The 22,855-nt window shown below is 53.9% G+C and overlaps 2 protein-coding genes across 6 annotated transcripts in view; one reads left to right on the plus strand and one right to left on the minus strand.

The window, feature by feature from the left end:
* The window catches only part of C7H1orf210 (chromosome 7 C1orf210 homolog), a 66,084-nt gene that overhangs the window by 19,654 nt on the left and 23,575 nt on the right, over nucleotides 1–22,855 (minus strand). The window contains exon 2 of one of the 2 annotated variants that reach the window (XM_078331446.1): nucleotides 2,142–2,361. The exons of the other annotated variant lie outside the window; for it this stretch is intronic. The gene's annotated coding sequence lies outside the window, so the exon portion shown is untranslated. The remainder of the gene's footprint in view (nucleotides 1–2,141; nucleotides 2,362–22,855) is intronic. 2 annotated transcript variants of the gene reach the window in all.
* TIE1 (tyrosine kinase with immunoglobulin like and EGF like domains 1) lies at nucleotides 321–22,369 on the plus strand. 4 transcript variants are annotated; one of them, XM_002806996.7, is made up of 23 exons: nucleotides 321–445; nucleotides 3,873–4,187; nucleotides 4,263–4,373; nucleotides 5,809–5,964; nucleotides 6,118–6,249; nucleotides 6,407–6,547; nucleotides 6,754–6,882; nucleotides 7,714–7,859; nucleotides 8,113–8,257; nucleotides 10,802–10,960; nucleotides 11,141–11,278; nucleotides 11,451–11,747; nucleotides 12,266–12,556; nucleotides 12,907–13,097; nucleotides 16,730–16,940; nucleotides 17,080–17,190; nucleotides 17,394–17,584; nucleotides 18,895–19,008; nucleotides 19,119–19,189; nucleotides 20,558–20,598; nucleotides 20,684–20,780; nucleotides 20,905–21,004; nucleotides 21,910–22,369. In XM_002806996.7, exons 1-23 carry the CDS (start codon nucleotides 388–390, stop codon nucleotides 21,979–21,981), a joined length of 3,417 nt encoding a protein of 1,138 aa, XP_002807042.2. In that variant the 5' UTR covers nucleotides 321–387; the 3' UTR covers nucleotides 21,982–22,369. The 4 variants fall into 4 exon arrangements, with proteins under 4 accessions (XP_002807042.2, XP_078187567.1, XP_035106976.1 ...); XM_078331441.1 differs by having other exon boundaries at nucleotides 11,646–11,747; XM_035251085.3 differs by lacking the exon at nucleotides 6,118–6,249.

Here is a 22,855-nt window from a genome sequence, read left to right on the forward strand (position 1 = left end):
CCCTCCTCAATAGGCGGAAGCCACCAGCTTCCTCCTTTTCCTGCCTCCTGCCTCCTGTGTGCCAGCAAAACTGAGGATTAGAAGGAGACAGGGGATGGGAAAAACCAATTCACTGTCCCCACGTCTGCCCTTACCATAACCCTACCCCCACCTCAAGTTGACTCCAATCCCCAGCCTTGTGGGGGCCAGACTGGGGGCCTGGAGGCTCAACAGCAGAATAAATCCTCCCACCCTCTCTTCCCCGTCACCCCTCCCACCCAAGCCACCTCATTTCCTCTTCCTGACCAGCACTGACCCACACTGACCAGCACAGGCTGAGCAGTGAGGCCCACAGCATCTGACCCCAGGCCCAGCTCGTCCTGGCTGGCCGGGGTCAGCCTCTGGAGTATGGTCTTTCGGGTGCCCCCTTTCCTGCTCCCCATCCTCTTCTTGGCTTCTCATGTGGGTAAGTCTTCCCTGAGTCCCTTGCCCCATTTCTAGGCCCTGAGGCCCTGATTTTCACCTAAGAAACCCTATTATATCATAGAGACAAAAAGTAGAATGGCGGCTGCCATGGGCAGTGGGGAGGAAGAAATGGGGAGTTTGGTTTAAAGGATACAGAGTTTTTGTAAGATTTTTACTCTGTTTTATAAGATTAACAGAGTTATAAAGATCAGGCAGGGCGCAGTGGCTCATACCTATAATCCCAGAACTTTGGGAGGCCGAGATGGGAGGATCACTTGAGGCCAGTTCAAGACCAGACTGGTCAACATAGTGACACCCCCCATCTCTGTTTTGTTTAACCTTTTTTTCTTTATCAATCAAAAAAAAAGGATGGATGGTGGTAATGGTGGGACAACATTACTAATGTGTTTAATCACATTGGGTTATATGCTGCTTACAAATGGTTCAGATGGTAATGTTTACGTTACATGTATTTCACCACAATAAAAAAAAAATTGGAAAACAAACCCGATCATCACTGCCATCACTTTGATCCACTAGAAAGTGAGATCAGGGCCAGGAAAACCCAGGCAAGTGCCAGAAATCACTGCAGCCTGGGATCAGGGGAGGAGTGAGGAGCAGCCACGTGTCGGATCTGAAGATCCGTGGGGGGCAGTTTTCAGGGGGTGTTCCTGGGGTCATTGTGTTGGATTCATTCAATTATTCACTGGACAAACATTTACTGAGTACCAACAACATTCCAGGAGTTGTGCTAAGTGCTGGGCCATTAGTTGAGAGGCTGGCAACCCCCAGGTCTGTACAGAGATTAAACGCTGCCAGCCTCCTATGGTTGTTATGGGGTTTAAATGAGAAAATGATGCAGAGCCATTGGCACAGTGCCCTGCACTTGGTAAGGGTTTCTAAATAAGTGGCAGCTGATTCCTTCAGTCTGCTGGTCCGAGGATTGGAACACAGAGGCTGCCTTTGAGTGGTTCATGGTTTAGCACAGAACACAGGACGGGAAGAGGGCTAAACAGGGACAGACACAGGAGCTCTAGAGGAGCACTGAGGAGGAGTCAGCTTACACTGCCTCGGGTAGAAGACAAAAAGGGAGTCAGAGAAGATTTCACTAAGAGGGGTGGTCTTCCTTCCAGGCAGCCAGAACATAAAAAATACAAGTCTCAGAGGCATGGAGGTGCATGGGCGAGAAGGCCCCTGTTGGGAACACAAGGGAGGGACAGCGTGGGAGGGCTTAGGAGCATGGACATGATCCCGAGGGCAATAGGGAGCCATGGGAGGTCATAGACAAGAAAGTCACAAAGTCAGATTTGGTCTTAGATCACTGCAGAAGATGAGCTGCAGAAAGTTGATATGGTTGTTGGTATGGTCCAGGTGAGTAAGGATGAAGGCCAAACAAAGGCAGGCTTGTGGGGTGGGGATGAAGTCAAGAAGCATCAGGAAACGATGTGCAGAATTCTGCGACTGATGGGTCAGCCAGCACAACACTCAGAGGTGTGGACTTTAGTATCAGACAACCTGGCCCTGCCAGTTACTAATTGTATGACCTTGAAGCAGTTACTTAACTTCTCTGAGCCTCCCTTTCCTGGCTATAAAACAGGGATAACATCCACCTCCCAGAATAGCTGGGATGGTAAAATGAGACAACACCAGTAAAGTGCCTGGTGCATAACTGGCAACCAATAAACATTAATTATTACGATAGTGGAAGTACAGATGACTCCGTAGTTTGTGTCTCAGGTGGCGAGTGCTGTCCAGTGAGTCAGGGAGCGCCAGAGAGGAGCAGGTTTGGCAAACGCGGATGGAAATGCAGGTCCAAGCTGAAAGACTGAGTTATTGACTCAGAGGTGATGGTTAAAGCCAAGGGAGTGGACAAGCTTGCTCCAGGAAGCCGGTAGAATTAATGACCACGACCTTCCCCTGTAAATGGAAAGAATATGCACTTCACTGGTTGTGAGGATCAGTGGAAAATGGGGTCTTGGTATGTGGTAGGTGGTCTTGGTATGTGGTAGGTAAATGCCAGCTTCATTTGCTCATGGTAGCCTTTCAAACAATATTAACTGATAAGCTAGGTGGCATTTATACTAGTTAACTGCTTGACAGTCTGGCAAAGACAGAGAAGGAAGGGCTGGTGGAGGGGTGCCGAGTCCTGGAGCTGAGGCAGGCTCACAGGCTCTCCACCGTCCAGCCTGGACTCTGACTCCCCCTGATCTCTCCTGCCTCAGCCTCACATCTTGTGCTTCAGCCACACAAACCTGGACAGCTCCCTCCGCCTGCCATAATATTGCCACTGCAGGCTGTTCCCTCTGTCTAGGATGCCCTCTCCCTGTCCCTGACTTCTCTCCCTCCCCATTGTCCATGCCAGTGTGTCCTGCTCCAACTTTACCTCCCAGGAAGCATCTCTTCATCTCCCTGCACCCTCCCACCCACTCTGGATCGGGGCCCCTTCTTGATGCTCAAAAGCACAGCACCCTACATTTAGCAGCTGTGTCCATGCCTGTTCCCCTCACTAGGGCATAAGCTCTTTGGAAAGCAAACAAGGACCAAGACCCACTTTGTGTCTGTCCCTGTCTGAGCCCCAGGCCTGCCCTGGCCCTGCACTTCCTGGATCTGGGCCCTGCCCCAAGCTTAGCTCCATTTCTCTTTGTTTTTCTTTTTTCCGGAGAACAGGGTCTTGCTATATTGCCCAGGCTCGTCTCAAACTCCTGTTCTCAAGCGATCCACCCGCCTCTGCCTCCTTAAGTGCTGGGATTCCAGGCGTGAGCCACCGCACCTGGCCTTAGCTCCATTTCTGCGCCACAACATTCTGGCTGCAAAACTCAGCCTCTCCCATCTCAAATCCCAGCCCACCAGACCTTTCTAGATCTCCATTAGTGACAAAGAGGGGGACCCATGGGACACTTCTGTTCTGGCTGGCTCTCCTGGCCTGCACTCCCGTGGTGGGGGCAGGGAGAAGTGGCTCACAGCGACCTTGGCAGGGCAGTTTCAGAGATGAGTGGGGAAACATGACTGATAGCAAATAAAGGAAATGGAGACAGGGAGCACAGATCATTCTTTCTGAAAGCTGGGGCGAAAGGGAAGCCATCTGGCAGGAGAAGGGAGGGAACACAGCCAGAGAAGGATTTGTGGTTTTGTTTTTCTTCTTTTAGAATGAGGAGACTTGAGGGAAAAAGGCCAGTGTGCAAGGAAGGGAAAGGAGGGGGATGGGAATGCCTGATAAATAGAAGCGCCTGTGGGGTTTGAGAGACCCGGCAGTGGAAGGAAGAAAGGTGAAGGTGGGAGACCCTCGTCAGAGTGGACAGTGGATTAGTAAGACCAGAGGGCTGGGGCTCTGGGGCACCAGAGTTGGCTGGGACTACACTTGATCTTAGTCAAAAGGCCGAGAAGCGATGGCTGGGAATACAATAGGGTCACTGGTGTCCTGGCCCCAGGCGCGGCGGTGGACCTGACGCTGCTGGCTAACCTGAGACTCACGGACCCCCAGCGCTTCTTCCTGACCTGCGTGTCCGGGGAGGCCTGGGCGGAGAGGGGCTCGGACGCCTGGGGGCCGCCCCTGCTGCTTGAGAAGGACGACCGCATCGTGCGCGCCCCGCCCGGGCCGCCCCTGCACCTGGTGCGCAACGGATCGCACCAGGTCACGATGCGCGGCTTCTCAAGGCCCGCAGACCTCGTGGGTGTCTTCTCCTGCGTGGGCGGCGCCGGGGCTCGGCGCACGCGCGTCATCTACGTGCACAACAGCTTTGGAGGTGAGTCTGGGGAGCAGGACGGGTGGAGAATGGCACAGGGGAAACCAGGCTGCTGACCCACCCTCCACCCCACAGCCCACCTGCTTCCAGACAAGGTCACGCACACTGTGAACAAAGGCGACACGGCTGTACTTTCTGCACGTATACACAAGCACAAGCGGACAGACGTGATCTGGAAGAGCAACGGTGAGAGGGGCATTTGAACTGGTGGGGCAGGTAGACCCATAGTTCTGAGGCTCTAACACTTTCATCACCCGTGGGGCTCTCGGCTTTGGTCCCTGACACACCAGAGCTCCAGGGCCCCTCCTCTGCGGTGGACTAGGTCCGGTGGGATGCCCCTGAACCCATCTAATCTGGAGCTCTGAGCTGCCCTCCTACTATACTCAGAGGCCCAGGAGCCTGTGGTCAGCTGCTCCTTCACTCTCCCCTGGGAGTTAGCAGGTGCTGTCACATAGCCCACCTGGTGGGGAGCAGCAGCCCCTGAGGAAGAAGAGAACTTCCTGATGTTACCGGCATGGGTAACATCATGCCCAGCATAGGCAGGGCAGAGTCTAGTCTCTCCCAAAGACAGTCCAGCCCAGATCCTTGATGTCCAAGACAGCCTCATGCTGAGGCCTGGGTAGATCTGAGGGACCTCAGACCTAGGCATCCTCCACACTGACCCCTTGGCCATCCCATAGGAGGAAGCCGTTTTTCTATGCGCCCCACAGATTCCTGCCTCAGTCCTCAGATCCACAACCCCTTGGCTGACTCCTGCATCCCTGGGCTCCAGAGGGAGGAAGACCCTTCCCTTTGGCCAAGGGGGCTGCCTGCCTCCTGAGCTCTGGACCCCCGGAATTGACAGGAGAGGTGAATAGGCAGAGGCAGACCTGGGTCTCTAGGGTCTCTGTTCAGCCCGGAACAAAGAGGCAAGAAGCAGGCGGGGCAGGGCCTGGGACACTCTTCTAGGAGGGAGAGGCTCAGGAAAGAGATCCCAGAGTAGATGGCACTTGAATTGTGCTCAGAGGAGAAGTGGGAAGACAAAGAAGGCAGACAAAGGAAGGAAGGGCATTCCAGGAGGGACTGAGAAGAGCAGGAGGGTCTGAAACACAAGGGTGTTTCTGGAAGGGAAGCAATCAATTCAGGAATTCAGGAATGTTAGGAGTCAGGCAGGGAGTGAAGAGGGATGGGGCTGGATGGCCTAGCCATGGCCAAATTGGTGAAAATGATGTCTAAGGAGCTGGATTTTGTCCTGAGGTCACTGAAGAACTAGGAGAGCTTCAACAGGGGAGTCATAGAGGAGTCTGTTGTGAAAAATCACCCTGGTTGCTGGGTGGAGGAGGGACAAGAAAGGGTGAGACTGGAGGCAGAAACCCTGTTTGTGAGGCCCTAGAGGTCAGGACCAGGGGTGGCAGTGGGTGTGGGGAGAAGCAGACTGGGTTAGGGGATGAGGAGGAGGTGGACTGAGCACCTCCTTGATTTACCAGGTAGTTGGTGGAGCATGAAGAAGAGGGTGCTTCTGAGCTTTGTGGCTTGGGTGTAGGCATGGGGCCCATTGATGCAGACCAGGCAGAGGTGGGCAGAGAGAGATGACACAACCCTCATGTAGTGCTGAGGCCCCTGACCCATTCATGCCCCCCAGGATCCTACTTCAACACCCTGGACTGGCAAGAGGCTGAGGATGGGCGGTTCCTGCTGCCATTCCCAAACGTGCAGCCACCATCGAGTGGCATCTACAGTGCCACCTACCTGGATGCCAGCCCCCTGGGCAGCGCCTTCTTTCGGCTCATCGTGCGGGGTCAGAAGCAGAGGGCAGAGGCTGTGGGTAGGGTGGGAGGCTGGGAGCCCTATGGGTACTTCTTGCAGGTACCCTGAAGCCCCTGGGTCTCCAGTCCTCAGCAGCAGTGGTCAGGTGGGTGAGGGTCAGCTGCTGAAGACACCCTTCCTCCAGATTGTGGGGCTGGGCGCTGGGGGCCAAGCTGTACCAAGGAGTGCCCAAGCTGCCTACATGGAGGTGTCTGCCATGACCATGACGGCGATTGTGTATGTCCCCCTGGCTTCACTGGCACCCGCTGTGAACAGGGTAAGGAGGAGGGGAGCTTGGACCCAGGCAGGAGAGGACCCCTGACTTGGAGAAGACCCTAGAATTATGTGGATGGAGCTTGGAGGGTGAGAGTGACAGGCAGGTCCTAGGCCCAGGGGCCCACAGAGGCCTATACACCCACACATTCTCTTTCTAGCCTGCAGAGAGGGCCGTTTTGGGCAGAGCTGCCAGGAGCAGTGCCCAGGCATATCAGGCTGCCGGGGCCTCACCTTCTGCCTGCCAGATCCCTATGGCTGCTCTTGTGGGTCTGGCTGGAGAGGAAGCCAGTGCCAGGAAGGTATGCCTAACCCACCCTCATGGTCCCTCACCAAGACAGGTGGCCACAAGCTTGACCCAGACCCTTCACTCTGCCCCTGACTTTCCAATACCCTCGGTCACCTGATCAGGCCCTCTACCCTCACCCTGTCATATAACCTGCGCCCCATCTGTGCCCTCATTGCCTGCTGCCCCATGCCCCTCTAATCATACCTCCTCTATTCCCAGCCTGTGCCCCTGGTCATTTTGGGGCAGACTGCCGACTCCAGTGCCAGTGTCAGAATGGTGGGACTTGTGACCGGTTCAGTGGCTGTGTCTGCCCCTCTGGGTGGCATGGAGTGCACTGTGAGAAGTCAGGTATAAGCACAGTAGATGACCTCCAAGACCCCCCAAGATAAATTGGCCTTTACCAAACACATCTCCCTGGTGGAAGAGACTGGTCCTTCCTTTCCCTGCAAGGCTCCAAGTCCTGCCCTCAGGGAGCTCAGAGTCTGGCAGGCAGGGAGCTCTGGCAGGGAGTCAGTCCAGTAGGGAGGCAGTCCAGCAGGGAGCTCACTGTCAGCCAGCCATACTGGAAAGGGCAGCAGCCCAGAGAGTGTGGGAGCCCAGAGGATGCCCCTGGGCAGTCTCAGCGGGGCAGAGAAGGGTCTGGAAGCAGGTGTGATCTGAGATGGGATATGAAGGACAAGAAAGAGATGGCTGAGGAAAGAACAAGAGCAAAGACTCAGGTACTGGGGACTCAGGTTTGGGTGCCAGGACAGTGAAGTAGGGAGGTGGGGAAGTGGTCAGAAGAGGTCGAATCATGCCTTTGAATGAAGGCCAGAGTCTGCATTTCCTGTAATGGGGCAAGAGGGAATTGTTGAGGAGGAACAAGGGGGTCAGATCTGTGTTGCAGAAAACTACACTGCTTTCTGGCCGGGGAGCGGGAGCAGGAGGCCCTGGAGGAGCCTGGGCTAATGTGCTGGCCGGGAGGATAGTGAGGGGCCTGCTGGCGGGTATTAGAGGGTATCAGGAAGTGGGGAGGTGGTTAGGAAGTAGACTCTGCAGCTGATGGGATGTGGGGCTGGGACGCGGGAGGAGTCACGCAGGCCTTTGCTGGTTTTCAGGCTGGAGGGACTGGGCATCCAATCCAATGAGGGGCATGTCTGCCCCTGTGGGAGCTCCAGGATAAGTGTTCTCTCTCCCCAGACCGGATCCCCCAGATCCTCAGCATGGCCTCAGAAGTGGAGTTCAACTTAAAGACGATGCCCCGGATCAACTGTGCAGCTGCAGGAAACTCCTTCCCAGTGCGGGGCAGCATAGAGCTCCGCAAGCCAGATGGCACTGTGCTCCTGGTCAGCCCCAATCACCCCAACCCACCAGCCCCCGCGGCCGCCTGCTTCACAGCTGATCCCTAAGACCACTAGCCCCTCAGAACTTTCTGCAGGGTCCACCCATTGGCCTGACCATTGCTCAAATGAGGTCAGGCTGATTGGTGAGGGGCTGCCACTGGGCCTCTGTCCTGCTATCAGTCCAGACAGACACCTGGGTGCCTGCTGCAGGGGTGCTCATTGCCTGTGACCTGTCCCCTTTCCCCATCTCTTTTAGTCCACCAAGGCCATTGTGGAACTAGATAAGACCACAGCTGAGTTCGAGGTGCCCCGCTTGGCTCTTGAGGACAGTGGGTTCTGGGAGTGCCGTGTGTCCACATCTGGTGGCCAAGACAGCCGGCGCTTCAAGGTCAATGTCAAAGGTCAGTGATGTCCTAGGTCCACGGGGAATGGACAGTGAGCAGAGTAGGCTCTAACTGATCCTGCTCAGGCTGGAGATCCTAGCAGGAAGGACAAGGACAGCTGAAGTCATAGCCTAGCACCAGAGGAAAAGAGGGGTTGTGGTCAACCAGAGATCCAGCCTGGGCAGTGTCAAGGCAGGAGTACAGGTTAGACCCATCTGGAAAGGACATCCTGCGCCCCAGAAACTGGGGACACTCTCCAGTCCCGCTTTTCCTCCTGCCCAGCCATGCTGCCCTCCACCAACCACCACACACATGCAAGTGTACCTTTAACTCTGTTCTGGGATGCTGCCTCTCGTGTCTGAGTCACCCCACAGACAGTGCTAGCACAGGGGAGGAGCTCAGAGGGTGGGGCTGTGGAGCTCAGAGGGTGGCCAGCTTGGCTTCCTAGAAGTGGTGCATGCCTAGGAGTCCGCCAGGTAAATAAGGAGGGACCTGCCAGTGCCCAAGATTATTTGGAGCAGAGCACCCCATCCTGGTCTACAGCTCCCTTCGCCTTCTCCAACTTCTCCAGCATCATAAGCCTTATAACCATTCACATCCCCACCACCTTGACCCTGCTGTCCCTCTGCTCCTGTCCCCCTGCTACCCCACGTAAGCCCCTCTCTCACCTTCTGCTTTCCTGTTGCCATACTCTACCTCCCAGGTCCTCGCCATCTCTCCATCCTGTGACTGTGCATCCCTCTCTGCCACCATGCCCCACCTTCTGCCTTTCTCTTCTCACTCTGCCCAGGCTTAGGAGCCAGACAACCTGGGCTTGAATCCTCTCTCCACAAATCCCTTGCCCCATCACCTTAAGCAAAGTACTTAACCTCTCTTACTTTCTGTCTCTGTGAAATGGGGATATGAGCAATTGATGGAGTTGTTACGAAGATTAAATCTGATGATGCACTTAAGCATTTAGCACAGTGCCCGATACAGGGTGTGCGCTCGCTATTTGTCAGTAATTACTGTTCTTATTATTTTAAATGTCACCTAGTCCCAAGATTCTGATTGTCCTCTGGCAGCTCTCACATATGATCTGCAGCCGGCACCCCTCTTCTGACTCCAGATCATTTGGTGGCACCTCCGTCAAGTGGGGCATCTTCTTTGGAGTCTGGTTTTGACGTTGGTGTGGAAAGTCACCGCTGTATGATTCAGAGGCCCATTTTATATCCAGCCACTTTTTGGACATCTAATGCCCTGCATGAGCCAAAGGCACTGAGGGCTTCTCCACACCCATAATGTACCTTCATCTCCCCCGACATCAGTACCACCTCCTGTCATGCTCATTGCTGCCCCACACTCCCTCAGCTTACAGCGCTGCATACTCCCTTTCCTCCTTGCTCCCTCGCTTCCTCTTTCCTTCCTTCCTTTCCTCTCAAAAAGTCAATCTGGCAAATGTTTGGAAGAGGCAAGGGAACATGTTAGAAGTACTAATGCAATAATCTGGAGAGAAAAGTTGAGGCCAGAATAGGAGCAGTGACCACAGGGTGAGGAAGCAGGGCAGGAAAACCAGGGCTGTTGGAGTAGAATGGACAGATGGGAGGCAGCCTGCTCACACAGATCTAGTTCAGCACGTGGCTGTATCTCCTTCTAGTTTTGCGTCTTTAGGCAAGTTATTTGGTGCCTCTGAGTCTCAGTGTTTTCATAATACAGGGTAATGAGCCCTGACGAAAAGGCAGTTGTGAGAATTAGAGGTCATGCCTATGAAGCATATGGTAGGGAGCAGGCAGTTCAGCGCTGGTGGCTTTCTTTCTTTCTTTCTTTCTTTCTTTCTTTCTTTCTTTCTTTCTTTCTTTCTTTCTTTCTCTTTCTTTCTTTCTCTCTCTCTCTCTTTCCTTCTTTCTTTCTTTCTTTTTTGAGATGAAGTCTTGCTCTGTCGCCAGACTAGAGTGCAGTGGCGAGATCGTGGCTCACTGCAACCTCCACCTCCCGAGTTCAAGGGATTCTCCTGCCTCAGCCTCCCAAATAGCTGGGATTACAGACACATGCCACCAAACCCAGCTAATTTTTGTATTTTTAATAGAGACGGGGTTTCACCATGCTGGCCAGGATGGTCTTGATCTCCTGACCTTGTAATCCACCCACCTCGGCCTCCCAAAGTGTTGAGCTTATAGGCATGAGCCACGGCACCTGGCCTTTTTTTTTTTTTTAAGTTAAGAAAGTGGTGAATGAGGGCAGGTGCAGAGAGCAGGATAATGCCCAGGCTGTCTCCCTGTCCTGGATTTCAGGCTCTTCTGTCTATCCCCACACTGCATGGGAGGAGTGCTTACCCCCAAACCAGGTCTGGCCATGTCACTTCCTCACTTACCATCTTTTGGGACACCCTCATGTCTTTATTGCTGAATCCCTGTGCCCCAAGCTACCCAGGGGCCAGAACTCTGTCCTCCCTGGGCCCTGGCCACTCTGGCCATCTGTTGAACTTGGTGTCCCCCAAGCCCAGAGGGTCCCCAGCTCAAAACAAAGATGCAGAGGTGGATGGATAGGCTCTGTGCCCATGCCTTACCCAGAGTCTCCTGGCAGTGCCCCCCGTGCCCCTGGCTGCACCTCGGCTCCTGGCCAAGCAGAGCCGCCAGCTCGTAGTCTCCCCGCTGGTCTCATTCTCTGGGGATGGACCCATCTCCTCTGTCCGTCTGCACTACCGGCCCCAGGACAGCACCATGGCCTGGTCGGCCATTGTGGGTGAGTGTGGGGAGAGCCAGGGCAGGAGAGAGCCGGGGAAGGACAGGGGTGTTGAGTAATAGTGAAGGGACACAGTGAGCAGGAGAGGGAGGGCAAATGGTGCAAGGGGGCTGAAGGGATCATGGCAGCTTCTAGAAGAGGTGGAGACTGATTGATGTGTACCACACCCTCCATCCCTAGTGGACCCCAGTGAGAATGTGACGTTAATGAACCTGAGGCCAAAGACAACATACAGTGTCCGTGTGCAGCTGAGCCGGCCGGGGGAAGGGGGAGAGGGGGCCTGGGGGCCTCCCGCCCTCATGACCACAGACTGTCCTGGTGAGAGGCCAAGGGTCATCCCTTCCTGTCCCCCAAGGGGTTACTGTCCTTTCCACCCCAGGGACCCCTGCCTTTCCAACTGGAGGTTATCCTTCCTTGTCCTCTGGGGTCACTGTCCTGTCCAGCCCCAAGTATCTACTGAACAGTTCTGACCCCTGACCTCTGGCCCCAGAGCCCTTGTTGCAGCCGTGGCTGGAGGGCTGGCATGTGGAAGGCCCTGACCGGCTGCGAGTGAGCTGGTCCTTGCCCTCGGTGCCCAGGCCACTGGTGGGCGATGGTTTCCTGCTGCGCCTATGGGACGGGGCACGGGGGCAGGAGCGGCGGGAGAACGTTTCATCCCCCCAGGCCCGCACCGCCCTCCTGACAGGACTCACGCCTGGCACCCACTACCAGCTGGATGTGCAGCTCTACCACTGCACCCTCCTGGGCCCAGCCTCGCCCCCTGCACATGTGCTTCTGCCCCCTAGCGGTATGCCCAGGGAGTGGGGATGGCTGGGGAGTGATGTGGGACTCAGAGACACATCAGACCAGGGAGACCCAGGAGGCTATAGGAGACTAATGGACATGGAGAGGACACAGGACACACCTAGGGTATCAGGCAGATGTGACCCCAGCAGGGACATGGGACTTGGGGAAGATCTAGGATACCATGAGGACACAGGTCACCAGGAGCATATGGGATCGGGAGAGCATGGGGAGGTCAGGACTCATGGGAGAACCAGGGTCATGGGAGGGCATGAGACTTGGGGAGCACAGGGCATGGGGCGATATGGAGAGGACTTGGGATACAAGAAGAACAAGGAGAAGCAAAAGCTTGTGGGTGAAGGTGGCCTGAGGGGATAGAGAGGAATTCAGCATGGTAGGGAGGAAGTTGGCAGGGTGGTGGGCCCACAGAGCAGGGGGCACAGCTAGAGCAGATGTGTGCAGCCCCACAGCTATATAGCCCTGTCCTGTCTGAGCCTTGCCTTCGCGCCCCCATCTCCCCAGGGCCTCCAGCCCCCCAACACCTCTACGCCGAGGCCCTCTCAGACTCTGAGATTCAGCTGACATGGCAGCACCCGGAGGCTCTGCCTGGGTCCATATCCAAGTACATCGTGGAGGTGCAGGTGGCTGGGGGCACAGGAGACCCAATGTGGATAGATGTGGACAGGCCCGAGGAGACAAGCACCATTGTCCGTGGCCTCAACGCCAGCACTCGGTACCTCTTCCGGGTGCGGGCCAGCATTCAGGGACTCGGGGACTGGAGCAACACAGTAGAAGAGTCCACCCTGGGCAACGGTGAGAGGGCAAGACCCACAGGACCCCTGGGCCCTGAGTTGGGAGAGCTCAGCACAGTCTCCCTCCACATCACCCCTACCATGGAGCTAGGACATCCCAGGCCCCTCCCAAAAAAGACACGGCCCTGGTCCTGGGGACTCAGCCTTCCCTTCTCATGATCCACTGTCCCAGGGCTGGGAAAATGGTGTCACCCCTCTGACACCCCTCATCCCTTCCTTCATGTGGCCCAAGTGATTTTCTGACAGTCCTAGCACTGGGATCTTTCACCTCTCCCTCTGTGTAAAACCATGGTGACCTCTGGGTTACCTGACCCAGGTGTCCCCACAATCTGCCCCTCTCACTGTGTCCAGGGCTGCAGGCGGAGGGCCCAGTCCAAGAGAGCCGAGCAGCTGAAGAGGGCCTGGATCAGCAGCTGATCCTGGCGGTGGTGGGCTCCGTGTCTGCCACCTGCCTCACCATCCTGGCTGCCCTTTTAACCCTGGTGTGCATCCGCAGAAGCTGCCTGCATCGGAGACGCACCTTCACCTACCAGTCAGGCTCGGTCAGTGACCCACCCCTGCCCTGGGTGCATGCTCACAGACTGTGTTTGTTTCTATCTGTGTACAAGCAAGATCTTGTACACCTTGTGTGTGTGTGCATGTGTTTGTTTTGCAGGTGTAAGATTACACTCAACAGTGTTCAAGGGTACAAAATATAATTTTCTTTATTTCTCTAAAACTGAACTCAGCTCATAAGCCCATTTATATTAGTGGTGAAATACTGAATATTCCCAGTTCAAAAGAATTCCAGGTTTGGGCTCAATCAATTGGAGATATTCCTCTCCCTTCTTTTCCTTCTCCCTAGCAGTGATCTAGGCCTAGATACCAAGATGATCCCATGGAGTGGCACTTGGGGTTCATGCTGGCCTCTGTCCTTGCAGGCCTTCCTAGACTTGGGAGCCAGCCTCTGTCTGCACACATCTTTGGCTGATGTCCTTAGCCTTGCTGTGGCCATCTGCCATTAGGCCAGTTATGCTGTTAACTCCTCATCCCAACCTCCATTCTTACAAATTCCAGGGCCTCCTTTTGGAGACTTAAGAACTGGGCCAGATGTGGCGGATCACACCTGTAATCCCAGCACTTTGAAAGGCTGAGGCAGAAGGATCGCCTGAGACCAGCCTGGCCAACATGGTGAAACCCCGTCTCTACTAGAAATATAAAAATTAGCCAGGCATAGTGGCACACACCTGTAATCCCAGGTACTCAGGAGGCTGAGGCAGGAGAATCACTTGAACCCAGGAGGCAGAGTTTGTAGTGAGCCAAGATGTTGCCACTGCAGTCGAGCCTGGGCAATAGAGCAAGACTCCATCTAAAAAAAATAAAAAATAAAAGGAACTGGCCGGGTGCGGCGGCTGACACCTGTAATCCCAACACTTTGGGATGCTGAGGCAGGTGGATCACCTGAGCTCAGGAGTTCGAGACCAGCCTGGCCAACATGGTGAAACCCCATCTCTACTAAAAATAATAAAATGAGCGGGACATGGTGGCACACACCTGTAATCCCAGCTACTTGGGAGGCTGAGGCAGGAGAATTGTTTGAACCTGGGAGGTGGAGGTTGCAGTGAGCCAAGATCACACCACTGCACTCCAGCCTGGGTGACAGAGCGAGACTCCATCTCAAAAAAAATAAATAAATAAAACAAAAAGAACTAAAGAACTGTAGGGGCTTCCTTATACCTTGTGGACGGAGGCATATTCTGTGGCCTTCAGACCCAATGCCATAATCCCTTATCCCTTAGACAACTGTTTCTACCACTCTAGAACTGTGCCTGCAACCTCACCTATCGCTCCTTGAAGGAAGCACAAATCCACTCCGCCTGGCTCCCCTGTAATCCTGCTTGAGTTTTCCTTGAGTTTTCCACACTCTTCCATCCCTCAGGCCCCTACTTAGAGGTGGGGTGTGGGAGGAGACCTATCACTTCATCCTGTCACATCCTTCCTTCTAACCTACCCCCCGCAGGTCCTATCTCCTCTGAGGGCTTCCTCACTGTCATCACTTAGGATCTGAACTCTGTCCTTGGCCTTCCAGGCCTGGACGCTTGATGCTTACAGCTAAGGTTTGGCATTTCAAAAATAATAATCGAACAAAAAAGAAAACCCTCTTCTCTCTCAAGGGCTGACCCTTGTAATAGAAAGGCTAGTGTCTCTGCTATGCCTTTAAAAAACCCATTCAGAGGCCAGGCACGGTGGCTCATGCCTGTAATCCCAGCACTTTGGGAGGCCAAGGCAGGTGGGTCACAAGGTCAGGAGTTCAAGACCAGCCTGGCCAAGATGGTGAAACTCCATCTCTACTAAAACTACAAAAATTAGCCAGGCACAGTGGCAGGCATCTGTAATCCCAGCTACTCAGGAGGCTGAGGCAGGAGAATCACTTGAACCCGGGTGGCAGAGGTTGCATTGAGCTGAGGTTGCGCCACTGCCCTCCAGCTTGGATGACAGAGTGAGACTCCATCTCAAAAAAAAAAGAAAAGAAAAAGAAAATCCATTCAGAGATGAATTGGCTTCTTTGTTACCGGCTGTGTTGGCCCTGCCTCTGAGGTCAGTGCACGCAGAAAGCCCTCACTGCTGTGGTGGGGGAGGGTAATGGGTACAGATGTTGAGGGCAGGAGGTGGGAAAGCAGTCATTAACATACCTGGTATCATACTATGTATCAAGATATATACCTCCAGCCTGGGCAACATGGCAAAACCCCATCTCTACAATAAAAGAAAATACAAAAATTAGACAGGCATGGAGGTGTGCACCTGTGGGCCCAGCTACTTAGGAGGCTGAGGTGAGAGGATTGCTTGAGCCCAAAAGCTTGAGGCTGCAGTGAGCTGAGATCACGCCATTGCACTTCCGCCTGGGCAACAGAGCGAAACCCTGTCTCAAAAAAAGATAAAAAAAAGACATATCCCTGCTACCTGTGCCTGCACATGGATAGGAAATGTATGTGCCCCACGTATAAGTACACATATGCATCCTTTGTGGGTGCCCCCATGTGCGTATGTCCCAAATGCGTGTGTCCCTATGCTTGTGCACCTTCAGGCCTGCATGTGTATATGAACCTATACACACATGCACCTACATATGGTGCTGCCCAAGAACATCATGTGCATTTGGTATGTGCCTTCAGTAAGCACCAAATCAGTGCTTCATGCAAATCCCTGTGCTTCACATCTTCAGCCCTTGACTATCAAGCTGGGCTCCAGTGCACTTAGGGGGCCCTACCAGAAGGTCTTTTTTTTTTTTTTTAAGACGGGGTTTCACCATGTTGGTCAGGCTGGTCTTGAACTCCCGACCTCAGGTGATCTCCCCGCCTTGGCCTCCAAAGTGCTTGGATTACAGGCGTGAACCACCACGCCCAGCCTAGAAGGTCTGTCTTAACCCTTCTTTCAGTTCTCATATTGACAGCTCCTTTGGTCCTGTTGGCTTATTTCCTTTTCCTGCCATCAGCTCTGCCCAGATGGCCTCCTCCTACTCGGGGAACTGGACATTCCTCTTTGTTATGGTCTTGCTACATTCAGGTCCTCGCCTGCTTTTAGAGCTATGGAGAGACACCAAGTGTGTGGACAGGGTAATCTCTGCTTCTGCTACTGTGGAGAAGAAAACCCCTCCGCTAGCTCCCAGCAGCTCAGGGCTAAGCATGTAGTAGGTGCTCAATAAATGTACCCTGGCCAACTGCCCAAGGCTGGAATCCTCTCCAGAGCCTTCCTGGTAACACCTCCATCCCCCAAAAAAGCCTAGTTGTGGGATTAGCACAATCATAGGAAGCTCATTCCAATCCTTTCCTGTTTTAAATGTTAGAAATATCCTCCTTCCATTGACTCACATTGTGGCTTCTAGCAGCTTTACCGACAAGCCCTGGTTCTGCCTTCCAGAGCCCTGTACACCAGATCCCCCAGCTGCAGCCTCTGCATTTCTCTCCTTGAACATCTATCCACCCAGCAGCCTACCTGTGGCTGTTACCTATGATTCTGTCTCAGTTATGTCCTCTGTCTGCCTGTCTGTCCCTGGCCGCCCACCAGGGTGCCCTCTCTCTGGGTCTCTGCCCACTTGTCTGACACGGGAACCTCTTCGAGTGCCTGTCTGTGCCTCCGTCTGACCCCTTGACACTTGTGTGGACTGTCTACCCTCTTGTCCCATCCTGTGAAGGGTGAGGAGACCATCCTGCAGTTCAGCTCAGGGACCTTGACACTGACCCGGCGGCCAAAACCGCAGCCTGAGCCCCTGAGCTACCCAGTGCTGGAGTGGGAGGACATCACTTTTGAGGACCTCATCGGGGAGGGGAACTTCGGCCAGGTCATCCGGGCCATGATCAAGAAGGACGGGTTGAAGATGAATGCAGCCATCAAGATGCTGAAAGGTCCACTGGGGCGACCCCTGGCCCAGCCCTGATGCTCTCCTTTGTCCCACACATCCCAGGCCCCTCCTGGCTTCCTCCAGCAATTGACCCAGCCCTTGCCAGCCCTTTCTCCAAAAGTAATATTGGATTCTTTACACAGAGTATGCCTCTGAGAATGACCATCGTGACTTTGCGGGAGAACTGGAAGTTCTGTGCAAATTGGGGCATCACCCCAACATCATCAACCTCTTAGGGGCCTGTAAGAACCGAGGTGAGCCCCCAGCTCATCACCTACCCCTTCTTCCAAATCCCCATCCTCAGCATCACCTCCACAACATGAGTAGCTTGCTGGGGCTGCCAGCGACCTGTGCATCACCCTTGATCCTCTCATCCCTGTCTGTTACCATGGGGTGCCTGCTCCCACCCCAAGTTGCCTGTGTCTCAATCACCACGGTCTGTCTGTTTACCTCCCAGGTTATTTGTATATCGCTATTGAATATGCCCCCTATGGGAACCTGCTAGATTTTCTGCGGAAGAGCCGGGTCCTGGAGACGGACCCAGCTTTTGCTCGAGAGCATGGGACAGCCTCTACCCTCAGCTCCCGGCAGCTGCTGCGTTTCGCCAGTGATGCGGCCAATGGCATGCAGTACCTGAGTGAGAAGCAGGTGTGTGTTAATTGGGGCGGGTGGAGGGCAGAGGGAAAGCCACTAGGCCAGCCTCAGGGGAAGAAGTCAGCCGGCCCTGATTGGATGTGGGGACTGAGGTTCCTGGCCCAGGTAGGTGGGTGGATGCACGCACAGCTAGGAGGAAGCAGGGCCAAGGGGCAGGTCTGGAGGAGGCGGGGACTTTCAGTGTGGAGGGTGCAGGTGTTGAGTGAGCAGGTGTAGATGCTAGCCTGGAACTCAAGAGAAAGGCCCAGGCTGGAGGCAGCATCTGCGTGTGAGCTTTCACCCCCACAGATGGTGCCTCATGGCGATGGGTCTGGTGCCTTCCACCGGAGAGGGGGAAGGACAGAGATCTGAGCCCAAGTCAGCTCAGGACTGAATGAAAGGATAGGGGGATTACCATCCAGGGAATGCGAGACCAAGGGAAGACATTTTATCTGTTTTTTTTTGAGACTGAGGCTAACTTTTTTTTTTTTTTTTTTTGAGACGGAGTTTCACTCCTTACCCAGGCTGGAGTGCAATGGCGCGATCTCAGCTCACTGCAACCTCACCTCCTGGGTTCAGGCAATTCTCCTGCCTCAGCCTCCTGAGTAGCTGGGATTACAGGCACGCGCCACCATGCTCAGCTGAGTCTCAATCTTTTGCCCAGACTAGAGTGCAGTGGCTCATCTTGGCTCACTGCAACCTCTGCCTCCCAGGTTCAAGCAGTTCTCCTGCCTCAGCCTCCTGAGTAGCTGGGATTACAGCCATGCACCACCACACCCAGCTAATTTTTGTATTTTTAGTAGAGATGGGGGTTTCACTATGCTTGCCAGACTGGTCTCGAACTCCCGACCTCGAGTGATCCACCCGCCTCAGCCTCCCAAAGTACTGGGATTACAGGGATGAGCCACTGCACCCGGCTGGCATTTTAAAGATAGTAAAGTTTTAAGTATTTTTGAAGGCAGAGGGGCAGGGAAAGTGGCTAGTGCAGAGGGAGGGGCTGGTGGAGAGAGGTCTCTGAGGAAGCTGGAGGGCTAAGGGAGAGAAACTGGAACCCAGGGGAAATGAGGAGGGAGAGAAGCATGGAAGAGGAAAAGGTACAGTGTGGCTACCACTGTCTCAGGAAAAGGGATCCAGCCTGAACTTGGCCACGGCCTAGGAAGGAGCAGGTGAGAGCCAACACTGATCTTTCTCAGATATGAGTCAGCTGTCAAGATTGCAGCCAGGGGCTGCCAGGGGTATTGAAGGCAACGAGGGTGACCTTACTGGCCTGACTGTCCTGGGACTCCTCATCCCCAGTCTCTCCTGACTTCTGACCCTGCCTGCAGTTCATCCACAGGGACCTGGCTGCCCGGAATGTGCTGGTCGGAGAGAACCTGGCCTCCAAGATTGCAGACTTCGGCCTTTCTCGGGGAGAGGAGGTTTATGTGAAGAAGACGATGGTGAGTCTCATTCAACCCTCGTCCTCAGGGCTTGTGCCTGGCCCTGTCTCCTAGGAGCCTCAAACAGGCCCTTCCTCCACACTCAGTCCCTCAAACTCATTCTCTCCTAGGGGCGTCTCCCCGTGCGCTGGATGGCCATTGAGTCTCTGAACTACAGTGTCTATACCACCAAGAGTGATGTGTGAGTGTGGGGTGGGAGGGCACAGGAGGGCTTGGCCCCCAAGAATCGCACAGGCCTAACCTAGACACATCTCAGAAATGTCATAGGTGGTCTAAGGCATGACCTGGGCTGTGTTCCAGGTGTGACACAGGTGTCCTGGGTATAGTAAAGTACCCAGTCAAGGTAGGGCTAGCTGGAAGGAGTCTTGGAAGGTGTTTCAGGGATAGGACTGGGGTAAAGGTAGTTTAGGATTATGTTTGTGTAAGTGTTGGGCGGATGCCTAGGAGAGGTTTGAGAATGCTGGTGGATGCTTCCTGGCATAGGTGGAGAGGCCACTCAGGAATTGCTCTCACCTTCCTCCCTGAAGGGCAAGGTCATGCCCACCTGAGGATCTTACCAGAGCATGACCCCCAAGACTCCCTCTCTGTGCCCCTCCCCTGCAGACAGCCCTCTTGGCACACTCCTCCTCTCTCTCCAGGGATGTCTGTCTTGGTCTGAACCGACCCCCTGCCCCAAGCCCTCTGGCCTGGCCTACGTGGCTCACTGTTTCCCACACTGATCGCCCCTCTGAGCACTGCATGCTTCTACCCCAACACTCTCTAGATTCCCTCCACCCCGTGAACTCTCTCCTCTGGTCTCAGGCCTGCTGCACACTACACAGAGGCTGTTACAGTGTGAGGTGCAGTCAAGAGGAAGAGCTTTGGAGCCAGACTGCCTGGGTTTGAACGCTTGCTCTGCCACTAACCAGCTGTATGGCCTTGGGCAAGCCAGCTAACCTCTCAGTGCCTCACTGTCTTCATCTGTAAAATGGCAAGAATAATAAACCTGTATCATAGGGTTGGTGTGAGGGTTACATGAATTAACATATATGTTAAATGATCAGTGCCTCCACCACAGTAAGTGCTCAATAAAAATGTTAGCTCTGCTGACTATGGTGGCCCATCTGTGTAATCCCAGCACTTTGGGAGGCTGAGCAGGCAAGTCACTGGAGACCATGAGTTTCATACCAGCCTGGGCAACACGGCAAGACCCTGTCTCTTCTAAAAACACAACACATTAGCTAAGCATGGTGGCACACACCTAGGCAGGAGGACCACTTGATCCCAGGGGATCGAGGCTGCAGTAAGCCACTGCACTCCAGCCTGGGTGACAGAGTAAGACCCTGTCTCAAAAAAAAAAAAAAAAAAGTTAGCTCTAATTGAGCTGAGCCCTGGGATGGGGCAGTATGAAGGAGCTTCATTGGAGCAGAGACAACAGCTGGCCAAGGCCAGATTCTTACAGAATAGACACATGCAGGGCTGGGAGGGGATGCACATCTTGGGGAGCTAGAAGCTAAACTGCTAGGGGCCAGGGCCTAGAAGGTAACTAAGTACATCCTTCTTATTTCAGCTGGTCCTTTGGGGTCCTCCTCTGGGAGATAGTGAGCCTTGGTGAGTCCCTGACCCCCATTTCCCAGAGTGCCCACCTTACCCCATGTGGAGCTCCGGACTGAGAGCACTTTGTCCCCTCCTGTAGGAGGTACACCCTACTGTGGGATGACCTGTGCCGAGCTCTATGAAAAGCTGCCCCAGGGCTACCGCATGGAGCAGCCTCGAAACTGTGATGACGAAGTGTGAGTCACCCCGTCCTTGTGCTCCATGACCCTATCTCTGTAATGAGTGACCTCAGCTTTGATCCCTGTGAGCCCATCACCCCAGCTGACCTGACCCCTCATCTAAGCAATGCCGCCCTTGCAGGTACGAGCTGATGCGTCAGTGCTGGCGGGACCGTCCCTATGAGCGACCCCCCTTTGCCCAGATTGCCCTGCAGCTGGGCCGCATGCTGGAAGCCAGGAAGGTGAGAAAACTGGGGCTGAGGTGGCAGGGTGGACTCACAGAGTGCTCAAGAGTACCCTCTGAGGGGGTCGTGACCCTTGTCCCAACCACACTGCCTGCCCAAACTCCCTCAGTGGGGGCTGTCACTACCTAGGCCGGGCCCCAGGATGCAGCCTGCCTTTCCAGCCCTCACTGGGTTAGACACCAGGCCCTTCCAAAACTCTTCCAAGGCCACTGCTTAGCCCCAACACCAAATCCCTCCCTCTGCTGAGGTTATCAGCCCATTCTTATCTGGGACACCTCTCCCTATCTGCCAGAGCCAGAGCAGAGTGCATGAATGGTCACTAACCAGATGGATGGGTGAATGAGTGATACAGTAACTGTATGAATGTTTGAATGCATGAATGAATGGAATTAGTGGATAGATGACACAATAATCATATGATTATGCAATTCAATAACTGAATCTACTAGCAATTTGAATAAGTGAATTATCAAATAAATATAATGAAAAATATATCTAAATTAGTAAATATATGAAGAGTTCTTCAAGTAAATTAATGATTAAATAACTTAAGAATGAAGGAATGATCAAATAGCCATATAAATGGGTGAGTCATCTAAAATGACTTTTGAACAGATATAATGAATGAATGAATGAATTCATAACCCAAGAATTCATTGAAAGAGTACATGTAAAAACCCTCTTTAACAATGGCATTGGGAGCCTCTCACCTGAGGCCCCATCTGTGACCTGATGCCTTCACTGCCCTAGGCTGGTAAAGGCCACTGTTGGCCATGGGGCCATCTTTAGTCTCCAGAACAAATCCATGTCAATTCAAATGCCCCAACCACATGGAAGTCAAGGTTCCTGAGTCCAGACTCACTCCCATTCCTGGCCCCCACTAAAGCTTGCTCTGCCCCCAGGCCTATGTGAACATGTCGCTGTTTGAGAACTTCACTTACGCGGGCATTGATGCCACAGCTGAGGAGGCCTGAGATGCCATCCAGCCAGAACCTGGCTCTGCTGGCCGGAGCAAACTCAGCTGTCTAACCTGTGACCAGACTGATCCTTACAGCCTCTGACTTAAGCCGCCTCAAGGAATTTTTTTAACTTAAGGGAGAAAAGAAGGGATCTGGGGATGGGGTGGGCTTAGGGGAACTGGGTCCCCATGCTTTGCAGGTGTCTCATAGCTATCCTGGACATCCTACCTTCTAGTTCAGCTGCCCCACAGGTGTGCTTCCCATCTCGCTGCTCCCCCAGCACAAAACCCTGCTTCAGCTCCTTGGTTAAGCCAGCACTCACACCACTAACATGCCCTCTTCTTCAGCTACTCCCGCTCCCTGCCTGCCATTCAGAAAAAAATAAATGTTCTCATAAGCTCCATTCAATGTCTACCTTTTACTGCTGGTCAATCTTGGGTGAGGGGTGTAGTTAAACCCAAAAGAGAGAAATTGGGCTTTTCAGGAAAAGAAACACTGTCTGAGGCCTCAGCCCTCTGTTGAGTTTGCCTGTCCAGGATGGGAGGTGCTCTGGAAGACCCATTTTACACATACATCACCAGCCCCCACCTCTGTCCTGATCAGAAGGCCAGTTTTCCCCTGGTTTCTTCCCTGCTCTCCAGCTTCCATCAGTAACATGTCTCCCTGTATCTCTAAGCAGCAGCCCGCCTAGGATTCTTTGTTCCATCCAAACAGTCCATACCAAGATCAGCTATAGCCCAGCCTCAACTCTGCCTGGCACGCCTCAGCACCAGACAGATCCTGGCCTGTCTAGAGTTTCCTTATGGGCCTTCCCCTTTTCCTTATGCCCCCAGGCAGCCTTCCCTGGCTTGGTAGCCACTTTAGTGCCCAGTGTGTGAGCCCAAAAGGA

Source organism: Callithrix jacchus, chromosome 7 (assembly GCF_049354715.1).
Source record: "Callithrix jacchus isolate 240 chromosome 7, calJac240_pri, whole genome shotgun sequence".
Classification (NCBI taxonomy): Eukaryota; Metazoa; Chordata; class Mammalia; order Primates; family Cebidae; genus Callithrix; species Callithrix jacchus.